The 25,560-nt window shown below is 53.3% G+C and overlaps 1 protein-coding gene across 1 annotated transcript in view; it reads left to right on the plus strand.

Moving 5' to 3' along the window:
• The window catches only part of RUNX3 (RUNX family transcription factor 3), a 38,645-nt gene extending 13,383 nt beyond the window's left edge, over nucleotides 1–25,262 (plus strand). Inside the window, exons 4-5 of the mRNA XM_075721979.1 lie at nucleotides 12,030–12,194; nucleotides 24,739–25,262. Coding sequence (XP_075578094.1) covers nucleotides 12,030–12,194; nucleotides 24,739–25,262 — 689 coding nt within the window. The remainder of the gene's footprint in view (nucleotides 1–12,029; nucleotides 12,195–24,738) is intronic.
• The last annotated feature ends 298 nt before the right edge of the window (nucleotides 25,263–25,560 follow it).

Consider the following 25,560-nt stretch of genomic DNA (forward strand, 5'->3'; position numbering starts at 1 on the left):
CGACCCCCAAACCAGCTCCGCTCCCCCGCAGCCCCCGAGCGCGGCGGGGATGTGTTTATTTGAAGGCGAAGGCAGCTTGCCCAGAGCCGAGGCCGTGCCGTGGCTGGGTGAGGCCGAAGAGCTGAGTCAGCCCCTCCGCGCTCGCTGGCAGCAGGGCCCGGATTTGGGGGGTTTCGGCGGTGGGAGCTTCCCCGTGGTGCGACCTTCCAGGCTCCTGTTTGTTTTTCCTGGGGTACAGCAGCCCTGTGCAAACTTGATTCCTTTAGCAGTATCATATTTTCATGCCTTAATGGCTTAAATGCCATCAAAAGTACAAAATGATGTGTTTAATATATTGCAGAGTTGGTTATTTCCTTGCTAACTTTTGGGTTGTAATGTCTTTAAAAGCACTGATGGCTTCTGGCGAGATTTCTGACTCCTTGGTAAATGGCTTGTAACAGAGCATCTCGTTAGAGCTTCCCTCATTTGCACCGTTTTGGGGGGGGGGGGGAAAGAGAGAAAGATGAAGCAGAAATGTTCCCATTACCTTTGAGAAAAGTGGCTGTATGGGGGTCACGCAATTAACTTAAATGGTGCATAAATTCACCCATCGCATTCCAGCCCCGCCGGACACCGTGTTCATGGAACGGAAACTGCTGGAACTTTTGGGAAAGGCAGAGCCGCTCCCAGGGAGCAGGGCCAATGCTGGGAACCCCACGGCAAAGCTGTTATTTGCCCCCTGGCCTGGTAGGGATTTTGGCTGGCCCATCTCGGGATGCTTTGTCCCATGGACCTGTGCTGCAGGGGCATTTGTGTAAATCTGCACCATGCTTCCTCCGCACGAGGGGGGGGGGGGGGGGGGGGAAGGTAAAAGGTTGTCTCATGGTTTTGTTATGATTTGAAGCAATTTTGAGAGGAGACGGGGACCTGGAAGAGCTCTGCGGGGCTCGGGTGCGCTGCGGGGAGGCTTGGGGCGATGCATCGTGGCCCTCGGGGATGCCAGCTCCGTGAATCTGGGTGGTGAAATCAAATCTGTAGCTCTCCTATTCCTGGGACACGGGGAAATCGGGATCTACCCAGTGGCACACGTGGGTGCGTGTCAGTGAGGGACAGCCGAAAATAGCTGAGGATGAGGAAGAGGGGCAGCTGGCCGGGGTTACGGGATGGGAGCCAAAGAGGAGCAAAGGCAAAGTGACCCCTTACTGCCATATTCCTGCGGGCAATTTTGGGACCCCATGGTCTGCAGCGTGCCCAGGGCAGTGTTTGCTGCGCCTTTTACCCTCGGAGATTTGATATGGGTTTGGCAAGTGCTGGGAGAAGAGATAATAAATTATTACAGGGTCTTGTGCTTCTCAGAAGCTCGAATGGAGACCCAGGACAGGGGCTGCGTTGTGCCAGTATTGTACGATTTCAGATCTTTATCTTGGCAAAAAGGCTTCCTCGTGGGGATGCGCAAAACTTCAACTTGAGATGTTTCCATAATTAAAAGCAGGCTCGTTGCTGAAGTGCTCCTGTGGGGTGATAGTTTTGGGTATTATTAGGATCTTTTGTTTTATTCCCCTGCTTGTCCTTAGCTAGATATAAATACACAGACATTTCCCAGTTTGTCCAGGAATTTGGGGGGGTGGGGGTGGGTGGGGCAGGGAAAGGGGGAAATAGTGAAGAAAAGGAAAAATAAGGGGGGGGGGGGGGGGGGGGGAGACAACTAAATCAATCAAACCAACAAGATCATTTAAATAAGTAAATGACCTCACTACTTCCCAGACAGTTATATGCCAATGTAAAATTGCTATAATCTGTTCTAATTTAAAATGTGGTGCTTAAAACATGTTGATTTCCCACTTCTTGAGACCTGTCCCCTTCCCTGGGGAGGAAGAGGAGGAAATCCTGACTGACACTTTCTCGCTTCCCTATTAACTCTCTGCTCTGGATGCGCTGCAGCCGTTTGAGACGAACATTGAAAGAAACCCTGCGGGCTCCGTATGACAGCCCGGGAGCTTTGGCATCGCTCTCGCTGGCAGGGGACCCGCCGCGGTGCTCCCTGCGGTGGCCCTTGGGCACGGGGGGGATGGTGCTGCCCGAGGACATCAGGCTAATCCCGGCCATGCTCCAGCCGCCGGTTTCGGAGGACGGAGCCCGTGCAGAGCTGGCGGGTCTCTGCCTCTCCCCGTCTGATCCAGCCCCACGGAGGGTCCTACCCAGAAAGGGCTTTGGATGGGGTGTAGGCTTTTTGGGGTGTCCTGAAACAAGGCAGGCACAGGCAATCCTCAGTGGGAATGCAACTTATTCTAATCTTGTAGTTTTATTGGTGTTTTCTCTGCTGTCCCTTGGCTGCTGTTGGGGTTGTTGGTGCCCGGGATGGGGTGTTTGCATGGATGGTGCCCGAGAGCCCAGACCGCCCCGTGCCTCCTGCACGGAGACCCTCCAGCTCCATCCCACCCTTCCCTGTCCTGTCTGCTCTTTGGATGGAGACAAATGAGAAGCAAACACGGGCCGGGGCGAGGGGCTGGGAGGATGGCGTGGCAGCGGTGCCACCACCGCACACCCCACCAGGCAGCTCGAGTGGGGCGCTCCGCACCGCCCGCTCTCGCCTTCCATCTGCCAGAGCCCTTAAAAATCTCCCAATTTCCCCATTAACCGGGGCCTTCGCAGCGAGCGGCTGGGCGGGAGGCAAAGGACGAGGTTGAACCCACATCTCTGGGAGCGTGGAGGAGGCCCGCGGGCGGCGGGGCAGCAGCCGGCCCCTGGGGTGGGGAGGGATGCGGAGACGCCGGCTCCGGGCTCCGGAGTTCATGCAGGAGCCCTTGCAAATCAGTACTTGCTGCGAAGGAGGGTTTCTCTGTTTGTATTCCCATCGCTAATGTGTTTTGATCCCAGAGGGGGAATTTGCACCCTTTGGTATCTGCTGAGACCGTCCAGGGCATTGTTTTCTTGCAGAGGCAGTTTGGGACCGCTGTTGATACATGCATCGCAAGCAATTATGTTAAACTACCTCCTCCTCTAATTTCTTATAGGCACTGCTATCCAGTTAACCCCTTCAGGGTCCAATCCTGCAAAGACGAGGCGAGAGGGAGTCAGGGCTCAGCTCCGCAGGGGGGGCCGGATAAAAATCCCTTGGGAAGAAAAGCAGCCCGGCGCTGAGGTTCTGCAGGTGGGGCTGTGCAAGACCCCTGGCCCTATGTGGGACCCACTTACCCCTCGGCAGGGCGCGGGGATGCCCCGGGGGATGCCCAGGTGCTGGGGGCTGGCAGAGCATTCCCCCAGGAGAGCAGAGCAGGGACAAAGGTTGCCCAACCACGCTCAAAGCAATGGGTTTGCATTGTCTGTGTCTTTGGTGCTACAGCTCGAGGCTGTAATCCCAGCCTCAAAAGAAGTATTAATAGAGCAACCAAAATTATATGGGCTCCAGTAAATTCACTCCTCTAATTATTTTATTTGCCACATATAGTAAATTCCACTTCGCCTTTTATAATCACCTGGCGCATAATAACTTCAAAATCATTTTACTTAAAAATGACCAATATTTTCTAAGCAAAGCAGTGTTGGGGGTCAGAATAGAGAAATTATTTTTGCTCGCATTGTACAAAGAAATCTTTGTTGAAATTCGTTGCAACACCTCCCACTTTTGAAAACTTTGGGAACACCCCAGGGCATGATTCTCAGCTGGGGTGGAAGAGGCATACCTGCTCCCGCTTTGAAACTAAATCAGAATTGGGGAAGTGGGCATCGATAGTGTATTTGAAGAAGATTAAACTGGAGCGAAAGGATCTTCTGGTGGATGGGGGTTGTTTGGAGGATTAAGTTTCATTGAAGGCTTCTTGCAGAAGGATGTTGGCGGTGTTTCGATGCCATGCGCCGGGGCGAGTTTGTGTGTACAAATAAATAGCAAAATTAAATTCCTGCGGGGTCCAGCGGCGCGGCCCGAGGGGAGCTGTGCAAAGGGACGAGCGGGCTGGGCTGGGATGCAGGTGACGGGACACGTCGGCACTAACAAGGAGTATTTGGGAGCATTGCAGCAAGGATGTTGGTGAGCTTCGCTCCTGCGCAAAGGAGCGTGTTTTGCTTCGTGTTTTGCCCCGTGCCCCAGTTTACCCATTTGTAAAGTGGATCTAATAACCGGCTGGGCAGCGGGTGATGTGGGAGCACCGCATGTACGTGGAGGTTGTCATCGGTGAGGGTTTATTGAGCTGTAGCTGGGGCTGCACGTTGCAGGGTTGTTAATGCAGTGTGGCCCCGCTTCCCTCGGGCAGGATTTGCAAGCTCAGGAGGACAGTGCGAAGGGTCACGGATTGGAAAAGGTTGGGGGGGGGGGGGGAAAGTCAGTGCTAAAAGGCAAGTTTCATTTCAGGGAAGACAACAGCTAAAGGACTAGAACTATCAAACAAAACCACAAGATCACATCAGATGTCAGGGCAGGACACGTCTCGTTTCTCCCTCTCGAAAGGGCTTATCAGCGCAACCAATCACTTCAATGATGTGGCAGAGGGAGGAAGAGGATTTGACTCAGAGTGAGATGAAATTTAGTTCCTAAGACCCTTCTCTTCCGCTGCCGGAGACCAGTCACCTGTTCTGCAATCAGCCAGAGATAAATCATATCCTGCAGCGGAAGGTGCTTAGACATGATTTTGCATTATTTTATCTTACTCTTTCCAGTGAATCTACGCACTGTAGTGGGAGAGGGGGAGAGAGGGGAGGAAAGAAGGGGGACCCAGCAAGCGCAGAGCAGCCCCGGTGCCTGTCTCAGCCTCCGAGCCTTTGCGCCGAGGACGACGGCAGCGGGAAGGCGCGGAGCGGTCGAGCCCCGTGCTGCTGGAGGTTCCCAGATGAGCACATCCCAAAACCACGTGTGGGAGCAGGCAGCCGCAGAGCCCGGTGCAGCCCCTCTGCCTGCAGATAGCCCGTGCGCAGCTCTGCTTTTTTGGCTTTGGAGGAGCAGCGTTGTGGAGAGGATTAAGGGTGCCGTGCAGGTAGCGTTGCTCTGGGGCTCTTGCTTATAGCGTTGCGTTATGTGCGCTGGCAAAGCTCGGCAGGAGCTGTAATTATCTGACATACCAGCCAGTCTCTGGAGACGGAGCTTGGAGCTCCATCCTGGGATCGGGGATATTAACATTCAAATGTCAGGGCTCGGCTCCAGTGCTGTCCTAGGGCAAAGGGGAAACCCAGCGCTCAGCATCCTCAGACCTTGGGAAAGTTTGGGTCTGATCTGGGTTGCGTTGCGTTACCGAGAGCACGGGACCCGGCCGGCAAAATGGTGCCGTCCCCAGTCAGCTGCCATGTGGCCCTGCAGCGCCAGATACATCTCACAGGCATTAGCCCTACCGCGGCACATTCCTTGCACAGGTCTGAACCCAGCAGATGGTCCTCCCCATCCTAGGCAGGGTACCCTTAACCAGTGTCACCCAAAGGAATTTGATGTGCTTGCCCTAATGGAACAGGTTACTAACTGGGAAAAACCAGCTATACTGGTACCACGCAGGTCCCATTTCAAGTTATTAGATAGCAGGCATTAACTCACTGTAAATTGGCATCACTCCACTGATCTGCGTAGTGACGGCTAATATATGCAGCTGAAAATCTGATCTCAGACATGACTGAGGCAATACCAGCTGGATGTACTTGAGATCTGTCTGCTTCCTCCCAAGCACCCAGCTTTGAAATCTTTGAATCAGGGGTTTTGCCTAATTCCACGAGAACTGGATCACAGCCCGTAAATGAATTTTGCCTTCCTGGAAATGGGAGCAACTGCGGAGAAGTCAGTGAGGCTGGTGGGTTTTGCACCCTGTTATGAAAGCTGCTGTGTTTCCCGCAGATGTGTACTGATCTGATAGTTTGTGACAGCCGGGGTGAAATTTTCAGATCTGCAAATCAAAACTTTTAAAAACCACCTAATTCACTCTGCAGTCTCAGAGCCAGATTTTCAGAGGTCATTAAGGACAGAAAGATGCAGGAAAGCAGTTGCGGGGATTTTTCAGCAAGGCACGAGTGGGCTAAATGCTTAAACCTGATGAATTTTACCCAGTCTGCTGCTGAGAATGCCCCCAGCTTTACCTGTGCTGTAAAGTGCTTTAAATACTTTTGCAAATCCAGAAAGACTCAGTCTCCCCACTGAAACCCTGGGAATGGGGAGCCCATGTCTTTCAGGGATTTGTGCCGAAGCTGCATGGAAATTTGGGTGTGATGTTCCTTGTGTTTTGAACATGGGCCGTGGCTCTCGCATCCCAGGAGCTTTTGGAAATGCTAGCCTCGATTTCTGTTTAAACATCTGAATTAATGCCCTGCTTTGTTTTCCTTCCAGAGGGCTTAGTTTTGGGGGTCTCCCAGCGTAATAAAAGGCCACAACAGGATTTATCAGAAGCTGCCCTGCTTGCGAGGCCTCCCATCGCAGGGTGGGCAGGGAGGGAGGCAGAGGCGAAGTCAACGGACTAACCCATAAGTGAGAGGAGATTAAGGGCTTGCAAAGCCAGCTAATCAATACCAGGCTGCCTCGAACGAACATCTCTCCCGCTGCTGGAGCTTCAGACAGTAAAAAACCTACTGTAAATGCAACATATCTCTGTGTTTCCTGCCAGCTGGCCGGGAGCCAGCCTATTTCCTTCAAAAAGAGGGATATTTATTTTCATCCTTTTAGAGGCAGCCAATTCATCTCAGACCACCACCAGCTAAAAAAGCTTTATAAATTAGCAGCCTTTTTTTTTTTTTTTTTTTTTTTTTTAAAAATTCTCTCCCCCACCCCCTTAAATATTATTTTCCTTTCGTTGTTCAAGTCGGTGTAAATCCTCTGCCAGGACATGCGAGCCGAGGCGCATTGCGACACACTCGCTTTCTCTCCAAGCTGGAGAAAGACAGTAGCGGTAGTGTCTCACGAAAGCCAGAGGAAACCAAAGCAAAGCCTCGCCGTGACTGATTCTCTTTCCAAATGGCGTAAGCAGGCCAACTTCAAACATGTGAATAATGAGTTATCTGTGCTTGACTTTGTTCGGCAGCAGAGACGGTTCCTTCTAACATTTTCCTCCTGTTCCCTCCTGTGAACTTCTGGGCTTCAACTTTTAGAAGTGGGCTGAAGTAGCGCTGGCACTTGCTGGCTGCTGCTGCTCACCGGAGCTCAGTGGAGATCTCCGTCCTCCTCCGTGGAGACGTCACGACTGAGTCCCCTCCAGCTGCTGGCACTGCGGGCAGCCTGGTTCCCGTCTCCACGCTGTCCTCCCCTCCCTCTTTTGCTGGCCGTGGGGCTCCACCAAATTCTTCTCGGCTGGGAATTTCCCATGGCGAGTCTCAAGCCGGAGGTGGGTTTCCAGGGAAAACCCGAGGCACGTTGATGTCTTGTGTTATAGGTGTGCAAAGATGAAACCACCCCAACATCTGCTGTAAGGGACAGGCCTACTGTTCCCATAACACAGGCGTTTCACATGTGGCTTGTTTCTGGAGCACATGCTGGGACTTGATAGTCTAGCCGAGGCTCAGACTGGGAAAAAATTCAACCCTCTGTAGAGGATTGGCGTGTCTCTCTGAAGTACCTATTTTGAGGGCTACAAGAGGGATTTGAAAGGTGTTTTGCACATTGAGCCGGAGTTTTATCCACTGCTGATTGCTTTCTTGTGGTCCATTCTCACGGACGTGTAGAGACTAAGCCACTGGCTTGCGTGTGGCATGGCTGCACGGGCTGCTCCTGGTGAGCTCCTTCTCGGCTAAGCCGTAGAGTTTGGCTGTCCATATTTGAGCAGAGCCTTGGGTGAGGGATGGTGGGAGCTTGCCGGTGGGATGCTTGGAGCCTTGCTTTCAAAGTGGACAAGTAGGGGCCTCTGCGGCCACTGATGGCTTGGCTCGAGCTGCTGCCGCAGCCCACACCGCCGTCTCCTGGTTCTTGTCTCCTCCTCAGTGGAGCTAAGGAAATGATCTGCAAATGTGTGTGTTAATGAACATTCCCTCCCGAGCTGAAACGCTCCGCGTTTCCTTCGCTCCAGCTTGCCGCCAATGTTTCGCAGCAAGACGCCTGGGGAGGGCCAAGCCACTTCCCACCATCTGCTCTCCCGTCCTTTGGTAGCGTGGGGCTACAGCGGGGGACGGGGATGAACGTGACGCCCAAATCCGAACCCGCCGAGGGCAGAGAGCAGGCTGTGCGGCTCCTTGCCTCTCCCGACAGTAACCCCATATGCATCCAAACACAGATAAATGAGGGGACCGGGACCCCCAGGCACCCCAGAGGGTGTTTTTCCAAATCAAATCTGCCAGCTCTGAGATTTTGCTGTCACTCAAGCCATGAAGTTCCTGCAGCCCCTTTCTACCTTTGAGCAACTTTATATTCCGCATATCAGTAATCCGGGGAAATAAGCTCCTTTTGGTGAACACTGTGGGCACCCCCACACACACTGCCTGGAAACCCCATCCAGGTCCCAGCTTCGGAAGCCACATCAGGTTGTACGCTCCTAGAAGGAAGAGCAGGGTCTGTTTGGTCTTTGAAATGTTTTAATGCAGAAAGCATGTCTTTAAATCAGCTTTGAGGGCCTGAGCTCCAGTGCGGCGCACACTGTTTCGCTGTCTGCATTCCAAGAAAACACCCAAAACTTCCAGTATGCTTCTTATTACTGGCCTGAAGTGTCAAATTCACATCGGCTCTTCCAGCTGGGAAGTGTTCAATGGGATCGTTTGTTTGATATGCTGATACAGATCTTGTTATTACATCAGGATCGTAGGTGATCTGTCAATGTTTACATCATGTCATGTTCAATATCAGAGTTAACTGATTTGGAAACCCAATCCAGCGTTAAAACACTTGGGCTGTTGACAAGAAGTGCCTAAGGTCAGTAGCTGCCCTCATTTTATAGTACTAAGGACTGTTGTTTCCATAAATATTGACCTGCAAGCCAGTGCTAGCACAGCTGGAAACGCAGTGCAAAATCTCCAACCCAACAGCAGGTTTCATGCCCCAAAAATTCACAGGTTGAGGTGATTAAGACTTCTCAGACAGATTTCTTGGGATGAGGTCTCGAGCTGTTTGAAGTCGATTGAAAATCCACCCACTGGCTTTGGGAGGCTTTGAGTCAGTCCTTGGGTTAAGCTAGAAACCACCTTCCTCTTCCCTAAGGTATGAGCTATTGTTCACTTGACGGCATTGGTTTCCTCTCCATGACAGCTGTGGGTAGATGGGGAAGGGCTTTTAATGAAGCCAACCGCTGCAGAAATTAAAAAGCTCAGGTTGTTCTGATGAAAGAAACCCATTAATAGCGATTCTCTCTTGCGTGACAAAGTCTGACGTCCCTAGCTCTAAGTGACAAGTGGCAGGAAGTCCTGGGGAGACAGCCTGTACCAAAGAGTGTTGGCAGTCCGAGCTGGCGGTGTTTAACTCATTCGCTGCCTTGTTTCATACGGTTTAGCGCTGCCGGGTCCCGCTCGTGTAGATGGGGCGGGATACGAACCGGAGAGCGTCTGGGAGAGCCGGGAAGGGTCCTGATCCCACTGCAGCTCTCCTCTGGGCTTTCACTCCTCAATGAGCCCCTGTGTTTGCCTTGACTTAGATATGCATCAAGTTTTCTTCTTTCTTTTTATCAGGATGGTTTTAAGTTTTGGGGGGTTTTGCTGGTAATTGCTGGGTCTCCCCACAAACCAGCCCCTTTTGGAGGGTGTAAGTACAGCGCTGCTATTTACTCGAGGCTTAAAAACCCCACGGGGCTGTGCTCGCATTCAGACAGCACAGGGACTGGAGCAACCACAGTGCAGCATGATGCAGCCACATGAAGCCCTTGTTTAAGTCGTACAGCTGAATAATCTTTAAAAACATTATCAGCACAGAGATCACTTGATTTATTTTTCAGGATTTTCTCCGTCACATGCCACATACTACCACAGGACAGGGTTTCAGCTGAGATAGAGGCAGAGGATTTAATTTCCATTAAATTTCTGTGGAACTTGAAGTCCTTTTGGCTTCTCTGTTAAGCTCTGCCTGAGAAAACTGGTTAAAGGAAAAACGTAAACCTATTTTACTTCTTCCGTGCTCAAATGTATACTGAAATAATAAAATGTGGACCAAAACAAGACACCTCACTGCACACGCTTTGCCCCTTGGGGAAAGCACAAACACCATGTGACAGATGCTGCTCACGTCTCCGAAGGCCCTCAGATAACGCAGAGATGCCCGAGGTCTAGGGATGCACAGAGATTAGAAGAGGTCGTTTATGGTGTTGATTTGAGGTTTCCTTGGTTTACTTCACAGAGCAGGGAAAAGACATTTTCAAAATACTACTGGGTTTTGCTTTCTGCTGGGAGTTTGTCCTTACCAAGTTTTGCTTTCTGCTGGGAGTTTGTCCTTACCAAGTTTTGCTTTCTGGCGTCAGCACGTTTTTGTTCATTTTGGACTTTTACACGCCCAGGAGCCTGGGGATTATAGAGTTTGGCGGGGGGAGGGTGGGCTCACCTGGATGTGGGGCTCCCAGAGGAGGGAGGGCAAAAGCCCCTCAAAAACTGTGCCTGGGGGCAGTTTGCTGTTGGGGTACCCGTGGAGCGCTGCCGTGGCAGGGAGCTCAGCCGGGAGCGTGATCCCCTCCGGAGTCGATGCCCTCCCCTCCCATCCGAGCCATACGGCGTCTCCACAGACAGCCTGGCAAATGCAGCCTGAGAGCAGCGAGCCAAGCAAATGCAAGATCAGAAGATATCAGGCATCAGATTTAAAGAGGGGGAAGTCTGGGGACTTTCTGTGACTTTACTATAAATTGACACCAAGCTCACGCTATGCAGATGGAGGGGGGGGGGAGGGAGGGAGGAGAGGGTGCGAGCAAGAGGTGGCTGCGTTTTTCACCTTTCAAATGCATCGCTTTTCTTCTTAAAAGCCACCGAGAACTGAGCTTGGCTTGGTGGATGTTGGCCATAGGGCTGGATCTGATAAGGCTCAGCTCTCAGAAGAGCTGCAGAAGCGTTTCTCCCCAGCTCCTCTCCTACCTCCCTGGCATGCCTGCACGCCTCCAGTGCCCCCGAGCTCTGCTCTCGATTACGCTGGGATAAAGCGTTTGCCACCTTGGGAACGTCCTTTCATGACAGGTGCAAAGAGCTGGGGGTGTTGCACGGCCGTCTGGCTGCAGCAGGTACAGAGCAAGGAGAATCCAAGGTCTGAACCCAGCGCTGATGTAAAACTGAAGCAGCTCCGGCTTCTCTGGAGTCTCTCCAGCTTTGTGCGGGTGTAACTGAGACTGGAATCCGGCCCAGAGAGAGCGAAGCCGTTCAGCGATGATTAATATAGTAAAATGCGAAAGTTATGTATCAAGTGTATTTCATGCGCCTCTTGCCTCGGGACAATTAGCATAAATTTAATAATTATTGCCCTGTTCCAGCAGCTGCTACCTAAGGAGCTGGGAGTGCTTTACAAATGCTCATTAGTTGCTGCCCTGCCTGGGGGAGGTAGGTGAATAGTCTCCCCATTTTACGGGTAGGAAAAGAGGAACAGAAAGAAGCAAAGTGAGATGGCCAAGGTGCGGTGCTGCGGCCAGGCTGCTCCCTTCCCTCCTGCATCCTCTCCAGCCCTGCCTGGCTCTGGCCCCGTTGGGTGGGCAGAGCTGGGGAGGGGGCTGGAGTAAGACGAGAGTTTATTCTTTGTCCACTGAGCAAACGCTGTAGAAAACACTTAAAATTCAATGTTTCCTTTGCTGGTTCCCCACTCACCACGCTGCCAGGAGATGGGGTTTCTCCTGCCGTGCATGTGTCTCCCCTCCTTGTTCGGAGCGAGTGAGGGCTGGCGTAGGCTGGTCGCTCGGGCTCGGCGCAGGGCATCCTGACCCTGGCGCCCGCATCCCGCTCCTTGATCGGATGCTGACTTGCCAGGCGACCTGGGGCCTCCCGCATGGATCAGTCTGTGTCCCTTCTGCAGCAGGCTTCGTCTGTCTGAACCGTGAGCTCTTCCTGCGTGTGTGTGCCAGGAGCCGAGCTCTGCCGGGACGGCCACACGTTACCCCCGTGTGAATAATAGCAAACCGCGAAGATGGAGGCTGCGCTGACTTTGTGTTTAACCAGGGCGCTCTAGCCAAAGGGTAACTGATTAGATATCAGACTCTCTTATCATGTTCCAGGGCACAGACAAAAGCTAGAAGACCAAGCCAAACCCTTCACCGACCGCTACGGGGAGCTGGAACGGCTGCGCCAGTCCATGAGAGTCACCCCAACAACACCCAACCCTCGCGGATCCCTCAGCACCCCAAGCCACTTCGGGTCCCAGGCGCAAACTCCAATACAAGGTAACTGGCTGGGTGCCCCAGCCTGGCGTCGCACCCCGAACCCTCGTGCTCCAGACACGGCTGGGCAGGCAGCGGAGCCGTCCCGGCCGAGCAGGCCTCCCTCTGCGTGGTATTTTGGGGCTGGAGTCCAGCTCTCCCCTGCGTAAGGAGCCCAGCCCGGGGGACAAGCCAGGGAGGGGTTTGGTTGGGTTTCTTGACCCTGGAAGCCTTTTTGCACCCATTAAATCAGCAGACGGCTGCTGAATCGTAAACCCAGGTGATTTTGCTCTGTGCACCATTCGATACGGGGTCTTAGGAAAAACTGAGCAGTTTCAGCAGGAAGGCGAGGGAGATCAGAGCAACGTACTTGGAATCCAGTAGCTTCTTTGACATGAAGGCACCCGTGTAGACGGTTAAGCATCAACTAGAAAGGGTTTATTATACTTTACATGCTAATCCAGATGGTTTCTTATCTTGTTGCATTGTGTTTATGCCAAGTCTGGTGATCCATCACCCAACTCCGGCATAATTCCCCACACATATGCACACCTGCATGGGCCACGCGTGCGCACATACACACACGCACACGCAGAGGCTTTGCTCTTCCCGTATTTGCCATCAGCATAGCTGAGCCCTCGGGCATTCCCCGTGAATCTGCATCGTAGCTTGTTGCCAGGAAAGAGGTAGGAATTGCCACCAGAGTTACCCGAGAGAGGTCAGCCTGCTAAATTTCCATGCACCTGAATTTCAGCCCCAAACTAAGCGTTGCATTTGAAAATATCCAGCTGCCTTGCTGCTCCCGGCTTTCTGCGCTTCCCAGCACAGCCAGACCCCACCAGGATGTATTAAGATGAGTGTTCTCCTGTCTGCACGTGAGACGTGCTCCTTTTCCATGCGTTTTTAATCTCGGTGGTGTTTGCCTTTGAAAATCAGCAGAAAAACGAATGGGCATTTAAGGGATAGAATTTGAGCTGTTTGCATTTTGAGTTTTGGTGAAAAGTGGCCCTTCTTGGACGGTTTCATATGAAAAGTTCCAAAAGCCTTTGTGTTGCATTTTCAGAAGTGACGTAGATGTTTGAAAACCTCAGTGTCATTGGCAAAGAGGGTGTCTCGGGCACAAAAACATGTTTGAAAACGTTACCCGAACTGTAAAAGCTGCCCTGCTCCTCCCAACCCAAAATTACAGTGAAAATTTAATTTATTTCTCATTGAAATGCAAATCTTTATGCTTGGAATTTTCATTGATATTAGCATGGTTTATGAGAACAACCCGGGCATTTTGGGTAGGATTATCATTTGATTTTTGTTAAAAAAAGCAAGAGGGAGAGAGAGAAAGAGTTTTATGGGCTCGTCGCATTGGCTGCTTAATAAAGAAAGAGATTCTTGGGGGAAGAAAAAAAGATGCGTATTTTAAATTAGCACAGTCCCCTGTAGTGCCAGAAACCCAAAGAGCGTCGTTTGGAGCAAAGAATCAGGTGATGACACAAATTCAACAAGAAAAAAAATGAAACTGGCCACAAGCTACCGTCCGTGCCAAATTCCCAAATGTCAAGTGACAGCAGGAGTGGAGACACACAAAATTAGCCATCTAAAATCATTCCTGCGGAGTGAATCCAAAGTACCAGGAATGCTGCAAAAGGCAGTTCATGCACGCTCTGCTCTTGGCTCCCTTGTTCCCAAGTTGGAGGAACTGTCTTAAAATTACTGTGGGTTCTTACCAGCGTAACTGGGAGCAGAATCAGCTCAGTAATTTTAATCTCAGCCCTGTCCTTTTGACACAACGCTGACTACAACCAATCATCATAATAATAATAATAAAAAAACCCTCTTTCTCTCACACACACACGGCTTATTCACAAAGATCATAATTTTTACCCAAGCAAGTGGAGCCTGGCCCATGCCAAGAATAACACAGGAGTTAACAGGCCCGTAATTCTCGCGACTTGGCACGTTCTTAGGTAACACACACGAGACGCCGATTAGCAAAATGAATAACGAGATATTGGTTAGGAGGGACGAACGGGGCAGGCTGGAGTTCATCCAGCCCCCGCTGTCCTTTGCCTGGGTGCTTCCCGACCTTAACGTTTTTAGCATCTTTGCATCCCTGTGCGGGGGTTAAAAGGGGGCCAGCGAGAGGCGGAGAGGCAGGTTTTCCCTCTGCGAGCACCGGCGCCCAGCAGCCCTCCGCTCGTGTGCCGGAGGTGGTTGGCCTCCCGGTTCTGCTGACCGAGCAGTTTGCATGAGCGCTTCCTAATCCGCTTCTGGCAAAGCCAGGCTGGGGAGCCGAGATGCTCAGAAACAGCCTCGGCCACCGAGGGGGGATCCGGGCACCTTAAATCTCCGAACAGAGCAGGCGGAGTTTGGGCTTTGAAGCAGACGGGCACGTAGGAGACAGCGTTTATCTTTGGAGAGGTGTTTGCTCTGGCCCAGTCCAATCTTTCAGCCTCGGGAGCGAAGGCTGTGGCCGCAGTGGAGATCGCAGCAAGGATGCTGGTGTAAATGGGGGAAGAATCTGGCCCTCGGCCATTTGCAGAAGACTTTCAGTAAAGCAGCCCCCGGAGGTTATAAATAGCCCCCACGTAAAACGATCATCCTGAGGTTAAATGGTCTCAAACCAAAAACCTCCCGGTAAGAGAAAACCGATCGTTTCTGAAGGGCATGCCAGGAAACATGGGAGGAGAGCGTGTGCTCAGCACCGTGGCCGAGCGGGTCGGATCCTGCTCCCGCACTGGTTTCCCACCGCCCAGTGCCAGTGTATGTCAGTGGCTTCAGCCTTGCCTTACCCCATGCAGATGGGCAGAGAATCAAACCCTTCCCATGGCTGGCTGCAAACAGGGCAGACTTCTGCAGCCCTCCACACACCGGATTTCATTCCCATTTCCACTGCTTTTGGGGGGAAAATAGGGTAATTCTGGGTTCACCCCAGCGTAGCTGTGATGAGAATCTGGCGCAGTAGCTGGGCAGGTAGGACAGGCAGACCCTCATCTAGCAGCAGCCAGTGCTGCTTCCCCGGCTTCAGCAGAGCAGAGCCGTTTGCCTCCATTGAGGATTTGGCCCAATACTTCTCCAGTGAGGTCTGGAAAATCTGAGGTTTTGAAATCCCGGCTCTCCCGTCTCCGCAGCAAGACACCAAGCTGTCATTAGGATGGCTTGAAATGGTTCCTTATTATGGGGCACGCGAAGCCAGAGCCTTGCGTGCTTGCTTCATTTCGAGTTTTGTCTCCTAGCTTAAAAAAATCAAGTAGCTCTCAAAAGTGAAGCAAGATGTTAAAGGAACTTGCTTCTGCCCGTCTTCGGCTGCTCCTCGGGGCCCCCTTGCCCTGGGGAAGTGGGATGGTGACAAACACACATCCTCCGGGGGAGAGCCGGGATGGTCCTCGCAGCCCCCAGTTCCCCGCGTGACGCTTTGCCCTTGCCCACGTTTCAGCAGCGGTTCATGCTGAACCGTTTTATTCCCATTGCAACAGAGGAGGACCTCCCGCGCAGCCGGCTCCTGTGTTCTAGCTTTGTGGTGGAAACATCTTCAACCACTCAAAAGCAATTTTGTGCATTGTCCGGCAACATGTAGGGGCCTTGTGTACACGAGGACAATTGCAAAGTGATTTTAAATTTGATCTACTCAGCAACAGAGCAAGCTGTTCTGATTAATGCACTTAACATCCCCTTGCACACTCTTCATATTGCTCCGGCGAAACCAAATTCCCTTGACTTCACAGGGAGAACAGTAAACGCTGGATCCTTTTGCAAACTCCATCCTGCCTCTCCCAGCCTTAGCGTCTGCGGAACGGTTCGGGAGACATTGTCCGTGCTGGTGAAGAGCTTTCAGATCTCCTGATCTGGAAACTGCTCGGCTTTAACCAGCTTGATTTCCAATCCGTTACTTAAAGCCAGTGCGAAGTTTTTAACGTAGGCCAGTCATCATCAGCAGAATGCTTCACCATATGCATTTAAAGTAAAAATCTCGCTCTCTTTTTCTTTTTTAAATCTACATTTTTAAAGTATTACATTACTTTTAAGAAGCCTCTTGGCATAGGCAGCGAGTGCCCTATTGTTTCCGAAATGCAACGTGGCTGCTCTGAGGTTAACTCCTGAATTATGGGCCCAGCAAATACACTGAATTGCTGCTTCCTAATCCCTGTCCAGATTGACTTATGGTTTCTTTAAAATATCCGTTTCTTAATGGATAAAAACATTCTACCATGGGCAGAGACTAAATTGTTTCCAAAGGAAGCTAGGCAAGCATTAGTGGGAAGAAAACATATTGTGGGATTCAGCTTCAGCCTCAAAGGAAGGAACACGCTTAAGATGGGTTTCCTGCCTGCTTTCAGGCTCCGTGGGCTCCTGTGCCTATCTTTAAACTGCTTTTCTGCTCCTCTCAATTACATTTGCCCGCTGCGCAGTGGATGTCCCTTAAATGAATTTGGCATGTAACGGTCAAAGCTGAACCACAGGCCAGTGCTGGACGGGAGCATCCCCCGCGAGAGCATCCAAGCACCCGCAACCGCTGCTTTTGCCGCTGACGTGCAGCCGCCTCCGTCTCCCAGCCACAGCTCAGGGTGCCAAAGTGCTGCATTTCCTATGAAATAGCAGACGAGCGAAATAGCAGACAAGCTTGCAAGAGGCCCGGCTGAATTTGCCTCAGGCTGCAGGGATGCCATCCTGCCTTTGACGTGGGATTTTTCACTACGCTGGGATCCTCGCTGCCAGATTCAGACCGCCGATGGGGAGCCTCCCGCCCGGGATCCCGCTGCAGGAGGGCACTGCCCACCTTGCCGGGCTGCTCGGCTGCGGTGCGGAGCAGGGCTGGAGCCCCGGCTCCTATCACGCCATCAGCCTCCCCTATCAGCCTGCTGCTCCGCAGTGGGTTTCCCATGGCAGACTTGGCCTGGTCCAAACCTGCTCGGCAGGCAAGGTGGTCTAGCTGCAGGCTGGGTTGTAAATTCAGCAACTTCCTTTTATGTAGTCAGGGCTTGTTAATTTTTTTTAATACCCTTTGAATACAGGTAAAGAGCAAAGCGCAGGCAGGCCAGAGGGAGCGCCTGCAATCAAGGGAGCGTTTCCCTTTCAGCCCACCCACCCGCTGCAATTAGCACCGTTAGCTTATTCATTAGCTTTGCGGGACGGAGCGGCAGGGATGGAGCCTGATGCGCTGCGTGCCGGGCAGGGGGATGCGGGCAGAGGAGGGCTCTGGGGTTGGCGAGGGGAAGAGGGAGGCTGTCGCGGGAGAGGAAGCTGGGAGAGCCTGGCTTGTTTAGTCTAGCAAAAGGCAGGCCGGGAGCGGAGCTGATTGCTCTGTATAAATACATCCAGGGGGTAAACATCAGGGAGGGAGAGGAGCTGATGTAAACTCTGAAGGACAGTGCTGGCACAGGAGATGGGGCTGAACTGGCCCTGAATAAATCCAGGCTGGCTGCTAGAAGCAGGGTTCTCCCCCAGGAGGGCAGGATGGGTCCAACGAATGGCTGGGAGCATCCCAACGGAGCTTGAAGAGTGTGCAGAGGAGGTTGAGATGTGGCGTGTGATTCACGGAGCTGGGAATACCTGGGGATTTCCCTGCCTCGCTGCCCTGCCCGCCTGCACAGATCAGGAGCCTGTTGCCCAGCGTATTTGGGGGGTGCTTGAAAGTGCTGGGAGAGGACCCAGGAGAGCAGAGCGAAGGTTTGGGATGCTCACCAGGGTAGGTTTGGGGGGCTGAGTGGGTGTCTGCACGCCAGCACGTGGTATTTGAAGAGAATTAGAAAACTGAGCAGCAAACGTGCTCGGCAGTCTTGAGGTGGTGCCTGGCAATACTGTGATAAGCGACGTGTGTGTTGTTGTGTTTTGGTTTGGGGTTTGGGTTTTTTTTTTTTTTCAAACTCTGCAGAGGAAGTACTTGCACCCAGTTCGTGAGCTGGTTATATCAGATACAGAACAATTGCTCCATGGGCGTGTAACAACGGATGCTGTTCACACCCTCTTTTTTTTTTCAACACCTCCCCTCCTCCCCCAAAATAAATTTTGCTCTATTTTTCATGGGGTGGGAGGAAGGGGCCGTTTTCTTTTTTAGTTGGCTCTGACTTGGAAACGAATGAACTTGTTCACATATGTGGCAGAGGCGTGAGAGCGTGCCTGCGTGCGTGGGTGGGGAGGAGAGCAGCGCCTTCTCTAGAGATGAGCTGGGTCTTCAGAGATCAAATGCATCTCGTGCACCTTCCCGTACAGAGCAGATTCTCTACATCTTTGGCCACCTGCTTCTCCGTGCTCCCAGATGGAGCCGTTACGACCAGGGGAAGGAAGCAGAGAGGAAGAGAGGTCAGAAAAATGCTGAAAGACGACTTGGAGGTCCAAGCATCACAGAAGCTAGTAGAGAAAAAATAGCCAAAGGTACAGAGAGAGAACTTCTGTCCCCACGCCGTCTCGCACATGCATGCGTATTATATACATAAGCATAAAGTATCATTAGTGTTTACATTGTCGTCAATCATCATAGCGTAAGACAGGAAAGGAGTTTTATTTTCCCCCAGGCTAGATTTTTCATGACAATTTTGCAAGGCGTGTATATGCATATAAATAAAATGGTGATATATGGCCAGGCTGAAGATATTTATATATTCTGTACACTTGGAGAGTTCCACACTATCGAGTTCCCTTTAAATTTCCCTTTAAAGTTCCCTTTAAATTTTTATTCTCTCTGTGTGTACCACACACTTTGTGTATTTGGGGGTGTTGTGTAGTGCACACATGTGCTTAGGTTTATTGCTGACTTGATTCAATAAGCCACTGCATGTTCCCCACGTCTCTAAAATGGGAACCAGAGAGGGATATCTTGGGTGCTGTGGAATTGCTCAGGTTCCGTACATCGCTGCACGGCCCCAGATGATCCGATCATCTCCTCCTGCCGTACATCGAGCCCCAGCGCTGTGCTCTGTGCACGTGCCCCGGGTGAGCCTCTTGTTTAGCTGTCCCTCAAAGCTCTTTCCATGCTGCAGCACTGAAGAGGTCCCGACGTTGCTTTTGCTGCCCCTTCCTCTCTCCAAGCAGAACAGATATTTTCCTGGGTTAGGAGGCAGCGGAAGCCTGCACCGCTTTGCTGGGATGGATGCACGTCAGTGCTGTTAGTCCTTAAAACCTCTTGTGAGGTTCATTGCCTCGGCTCCACCAAGGCTTCCAGGGAACTCGGAGCAGATCCACCACTCCTGACCCAGCAAGCGCGCAGGGACCGGTTTCACTCCATCCGAGGCAGCTCCCAAACCCAGCACGGTCTTAAGGGAGGCGGCTGAACACACCCAGAGAAACCTCTGTGGTCAGCAGCCTCACGAACCAGCCTCCGCACCTCCACGCTCACAACCAGCCCTCGCCACCCTGCCTGGCTCTGCCACGAACCAGCCGAGGTTCAGCTCCCATCGCCGCGCAGGCGCTCGGAGGCAGCTCTTTGCGTTTATCTCCTTGCCATCCACCCAAGAAAAGACCCGTATTGTCTCGGAGGCGAAAAGAAAGCTGCTGTGTCACTTGAGCACGGTTGTTTTATCTGGAAAGGGGCTGAGCGGCTTTGAAAGCCTGTTTCTATCCGGCTCCACGTGCGGGGGGACTTGGGGGTCCTCAAAAGGTGCAAATTGCAGCTGCACAATTAAATAACGGGGTGTGTCCCGGCCTCCGCGGTCCCCTGGGCAGCACAGCTCTAACGAGGAGACAGTGGCATTACTAATCAGGGCTTTGACCTTTACATGGCTTTTATTTAATACACATTCCACACTTCCCCAAACTCCCATCCAAAACATTGACATTTCCGCTGATAGATTGGGTCAGATTTTGGAGTAGTTGGGGGACTCAATTCACTCTTACAATGGTTAAATTCTTACAGCTAAATGGGCTTATTCAGTTAGTGCAGCAGCTGGTGTGATTTCGAGAAGAAAATAAACATTTCCTTCAAATATTTTGATTGGCAACTGGACAACTGCAATACTCAAGCTCAGATTGCCAGGGTCCAAAAAAGCAAATGGGGGCTGGACGGCGAGTAAGCAAGGCAAACCGTAGTAAATCCTCCGAGGCAGCACTACCACGCAGATGTGTGTGTGAGATGCGCTGGGCTCTGCCTGTGCTGGGGAAGGGGACAGCGAGATGGGATTTTTAAAGCACGGTGTTGGCTGTGATTTGGAAGGGAACACGGGCCCTGAGGGTGCAGCTTCACCTGCTCCTATTTCCCTGGCATTTGCTTAGCACGTTGCTTGCTCCAGGTTGCCGTTTGATGGCTGGCTGAGCGTGACGGAGGGTTGCTTTGCTGCTGAGTTAGGTGGTTATGGAGGGTATTAATGGCAATGTTTTATTTGGACCTTGCTGGGGCTGTTTCAGCAGCGTTCTCCTCGGACAGAGGGCAGAAGGGCCGGTGCCCCTGGACGGGGGGCAGGCATGGGGCTGTGTGGCTCCGACCTGCATGGATCCGTGAGGCGGAGGGGGCAGCCCTGAGGTGAAGGAGCCGGGATGGAGGGGCAGCCGTGAGGTGAAGGAGCCGGGATGGAGGGGCAGCTGTGAGGTGAAGGAGCCGGGATGGAGGGGCAGCCCTGAGGTGAAGGAGCCGGGATGGAGGGGCAGCCCTGAGGTGAAGGAGCCGGGATGGAGGGGCAGCCGTGAGGTGAAGGAGCCGGGATGGAGGGGCAGCCCTGAGGTGAAGGAGCCGGGATGGAGGGGCAGCCGTGAGGTGTGGGAGCCGGGATGGAGGGGCAGCCGTGAGGTGTGGGAGCCGGGATGGAGGGGCAGCCGTGAGGCCAGGGAGCAGAGATGGAGGGGCAGCCCTGAGGTGACGGCGCTGAGGTGGCGGAGGGGCCCCGCCGTGCGGGCGCTGGGCCGGCGCAGGGCTCCCCGTTCCCGCTCCCGCTCCCGCTCCCGTTCCCGCTCCCGGCGCGGCCGCGGCTCCCTCTAGCGGCCGCCTCCGCCCCCGCGCGGGCCCGCGGCCGTTGCCCCCTGCTGGCGGCGGGCGGGGCCCGGCCGGGGCTTCCCCTCCGCCGGCGCGCGCGGAGCGCGGCCGCCTCCGCCCGCCCTGGGCCCTGCGGGGAGCCGGGGCGGCCGGCGAGCCCCGCGGCGGGCCGGGCCGCGGCAGCGCGGCGGTGGCTAGGGAGGAGGCCCCGGGGCGGGGGGAACCTCAGCGCCGTGCGGCCGGGGCGGCTCTCCCGCCCGGGTGTCGCGGCGGGGAGCGGGGACGGACGGGCTTCGCCTCCCCGGGGGCTGCTGGGGGCCTCGGGGGGACGGAGGCCGACGTGATACACTGGAGCAGCGCGGTGTCTGCTTGCCACAGCCTGGGAAGGCCGGATTCCACCCCCACCCCCCCCCCCAGATAACAGAGAGACAAAATACACAAGTGGGTTGTGGGGTTTGGGGTTGTGTTGGGGGTTTTTTTTTTTTTTTTGGTTAGCCTTAGACTGGTTGGGGAAAGCTAGAGCTTTATTCTGGGCCAGACTTTAAGCCCAGAGCCCAGCGAAGATGGAAAGTGAGTTGGTCATCGTCGCTCGGATACCCTGCTCGCTCCGCGGGGCCGCGGGTTTCCCTGGCCGGGGCAGGCACGGCCAAGGGATTTGCTTGCTGTGGGATTTGCTTGCTGCGGGATTTGCTTGCTGCGGGATTTGCTTGCTGCGGGATTTGCTTGCTGCAGGATTTGCTTTCTGCGGGATTTGCTTGCTGTGGGATTTGCTTGCTGCAGGATTTGCTTGCTGTGGGATTTGCTTGCTGCGGGATTTGCTTGCTGCAGGATTTGCTTGCTGCGGGATTTGCTTGCTGTGGGATTTGCTTGCTGCAGGATTTGCTTTCTTGCAGGATTCGCACCCACACGCGCTCAGGCTGCAGAGGCCCAGCCCTGCAGAGAGCTGTCAGAGAAGGGGGGGTCACAGCCCGGCACCCGCAGAGCTCGCCCGCTGCCCGCCGGGATTTTGCAGGCAATAGCCGGAGTGTCTCCAGACCCGGCGGTATCGCTGTGCTTTGCTCGTCACACACACAGCCTGCAATTAACGCTCTGACAGGCTTGCGACTAAATTAGTAGCGAGGACCCATTGCCAAACGTTGCAAGTTCAGGCCAATAAAACGTAGCCTTTAAAAAAAGAAACCCTTTGAGTGTGTTATAGAGGAAAAGGGAAATGTGCCCTGAGCACTTACGTTTTATTTCGATTTGCATGTTATGGAATATTATTTATGGGCATGCGACAGCTAACGAAGGAGCGTGGTCTGATCGCTGGAGATTGTCGTCTGCTCCAGTGAGCAGCGGCCGGGGTTTTCTGAGGGCTGGGGTGGGATTTAGAAGCTGCTTTCTCTCAGCGTATGGCAAAACAGTCCAGCTACTTGGCCCGCAATGGCAGGGCTGTGTGCGTGTGAGGAGGAAGCATTCAGAAAATAGCACTTTTTCTCTCCAGTCCAAGTTCAGCCAGGACTTTTGTCCCATGGTCCTACCTTACTCTGTGATGCTGCTGGATTGCTAAAGCTACGGGCTCTGGTCAAGCTGCTTCTTGCAGAGCTGGTCTCCAGACCTCAGCTCACAGCGCCTGACAGCAGTTTCGGTGCTGCTTTTGCAGTAACATGGCTTTGGGATGGGACGGAGCGTCCTGCCGGCAGGATGTGAAATCAGGTTGGTTCGGTCAGTTGTGAGCGTTTTTCGCAGTGTTGTGCTTTTCCAGCCAGCCCAAGCACGCTACCCCTCCGCATAGCATGCGAGAGGGACGGCCCTGCGGCCGGGCAGCCGCTTCCACGCTCGGCTCGGCTGCATCCAGCCCCGGGTGTGTGCAGCGCGGTGCGGTTCGTGACGGCTTTGAGCTGCTCCTCTCTTATCTCGCACCAAAAGCCGCAGCCACGTTCACAAACCAGGTGCTCCCCCGCCTTTCTCCTCCGTGGAGCCTGCGTGGGAAGGCAGGCACTGCCGATCGCCCGCAAAAAGGCTGGAGGGGAGGGAGGGACCTCCCCTCCTCTTCTCCTTCCAGCGGCCGATGGCTGAAGGACTCACCTGGGATGAGAAAGAGGGTTCAGATCAGATCCCCTCCCTGTGCGCTCCTCCAGAGCATGCCCTTGCCACTAGTGAGCTGGAAGGGATTCGCTCGAGTATTTTTCCCTGGGGAAATGCTGCAGGGCCTGGAACACCAGCCCTGAGAAGTTAAAAACGCTTCATTGTAATAAATATATATAAAACACATCCTTATGCATGCGTAGCAAATATACAGTCGTATGAATGTGTGTGTCTATATACATACGCATAGCTAAAACCAACAAGCATGTTTATCGTACTCATCTCACAGATTTTCTTGCTCTGAGTCGATTAAAAATCCAGCCGATGTGACAAAAAATAGTCACTGAGGCCAGGTGACATCCACTACCAAAGCAGAAAGGCGCGATGCCCCTGCTTTTAACAAGGAAAAAATGGGGGTCTTGGGAGTAAGCAGAAGGGTTGAAGAGCCACCTCCAGCTGGCCAAGGCTTTGAGCTCGATGTGCCAGCCAAGCACTTTGGGCTGGAACCGCTCTTTCTAGAGGTTGTCATCTCCTGAGGGGTGTTAAAAGGCTGAGAAAGGCACAACCACAGCGTTTGCAGCTGTGTCCTCCCGGATAGCCCGTGCCGGAGCCCAGCGTGGGCTGCTGAGGTCTTGAGGACAGGGGTTTCGCGTCTCTCCTTGGAGAGCAACACTCATTGCTCTCGGTCTCAGGTGCGCCAAGGCCAGAGGCGTGCTGGGCTCTGTAAGGAAATGGCACCAGCTGCGGGACAGCTGAGGTAGCCACAGAAAAGCCTTGAGGTCCTCAAAGGGTCTGCTGGTCTGGATTCCCCTCTCCAACCTGGGCTTCCCGCGGGAGGACAGGACCCGCAGCGCCGGGCAGAGGTCCCTCCCCTGGCTGGCCCCTTCGGGTTGATACCCCCCCAAGAAAAGGCGCGGGGGGCTCCAGCTCCCGAGGGAGCTGGGTGATGTCCCCACCATGCTGGCCCAAGTCTCCTTTCCCCCAGCAGAAGAAAGCCTGAATTTCTCACTCTCTTTGTCCTCTTGGAAGGAGAAAAATACACAAGAGAAGTTGAGCAGAGGGATATTGTGGCTCCTAGCTTGGGAGTTTTCAGCTGTGTGTTTATCAGCTCCATCCCCTGATGGTATCAGCACGAACAGGCCACCCACAAGAAGGCTTAGCAGGCTGGTCTGGACTCCAGCTTTTCCTCTCTGTCTCCGTGTGTGTGTATATACACCACCGACTATCTCAGGGACCGGCCGTCTGGGGCCTGCATCCATTTATTTACTACACAGCTGATGTAATGGCTAAACATTTTTTTTCTGTGTTTATGGGGTGTGTTTTTTTAATCTGCCAGAGATGAATAGAACCCTAGAGAAGTCGGCTTAGACGTGTCCCTTCTTGGATAGGAAACAACAAATTTTAGGACAGGAAATGGGAACAACTTAAACAAATGGGTTTAGGATTTTTGTATTTAAGTTCGCCAGCTCTCTTCCCTAGCGGATCCAAGAGACGCTTTTCCCTCTGACTTTAATTCCTTGGGCAGGGGATGGCCCAGGCTATAGGACAAACTCTACAAGCCTCGAGGATGGTGCTCTAACCGCCCACTTTCTTCCTCCACCCCAACAGGCACGTCAGATCTGAGCCCCTTCTCTGACCCCCGGCAGTTCGATCGCTCCTTCCCGACGCTGCCGACTCTCACCGAGACCAGGTTCTCCGACCCGCGGATGCATTACCCCGGCGCCATGTCCGCTGCCTTCCCTTACACTGCGACGCCCTCCGCCACGGGCATCGGGGGCATCAGCATGACCAGCATGCCCACCACGACACGTTTCCACCACACTTACCTGCCACCCCCCTACCCCGGCTCCACGCAAAACCAAAGTGGACCCTTCCAGGCCAACCCCTCTCCCTACCATTTGTACTACGGCACGTCTTCGGGCTCCTACCAGTTCTCCATGGTGGCGGGCGGCGAGCGCTCCCCCACCCGGATGCTCTCTTCTTGTACAAGTGCCTCGGCGGGGAACAACTTAATGAATCCCAACCTGGGCAATCAGAACGACGGGGTGGATGCGGACGGGAGCCACAGTAACTCGCCGACGACCATGACGACTACTGGGAGGATGGATGAGTCAGTCTGGAGACCCTACTAGGAGGAACTCAACTGGGCACCGATAGCTTTAACTTAATCAGCCACCGTTACGTTACTCCTTTTGGTAGTGAATAGAGCGAAATGATGCCTAGGGAAAAGGTAAACCAAAGTCTCCTAAACCAAAAGCAAACCAGGATCCTCTGCATGCAAGCATGGGCAAACATCAAGCGAAGATGGACCAGGACCTACCATTTCAAGATGAACGTCCACGAGGCTTGAATTTGTCGCTTGATGTGGTTCCTTTAGTATGTTTTAAGTATGTGGATTGTACATAGGGAAAAAAAAAGGATACGCGGAAT

The sequence above is a fragment of the Pelecanus crispus genome, chromosome 16 (assembly GCF_030463565.1).
Source record: "Pelecanus crispus isolate bPelCri1 chromosome 16, bPelCri1.pri, whole genome shotgun sequence".
NCBI lineage: Eukaryota > Metazoa > Chordata > Aves > Pelecaniformes > Pelecanidae > Pelecanus > Pelecanus crispus.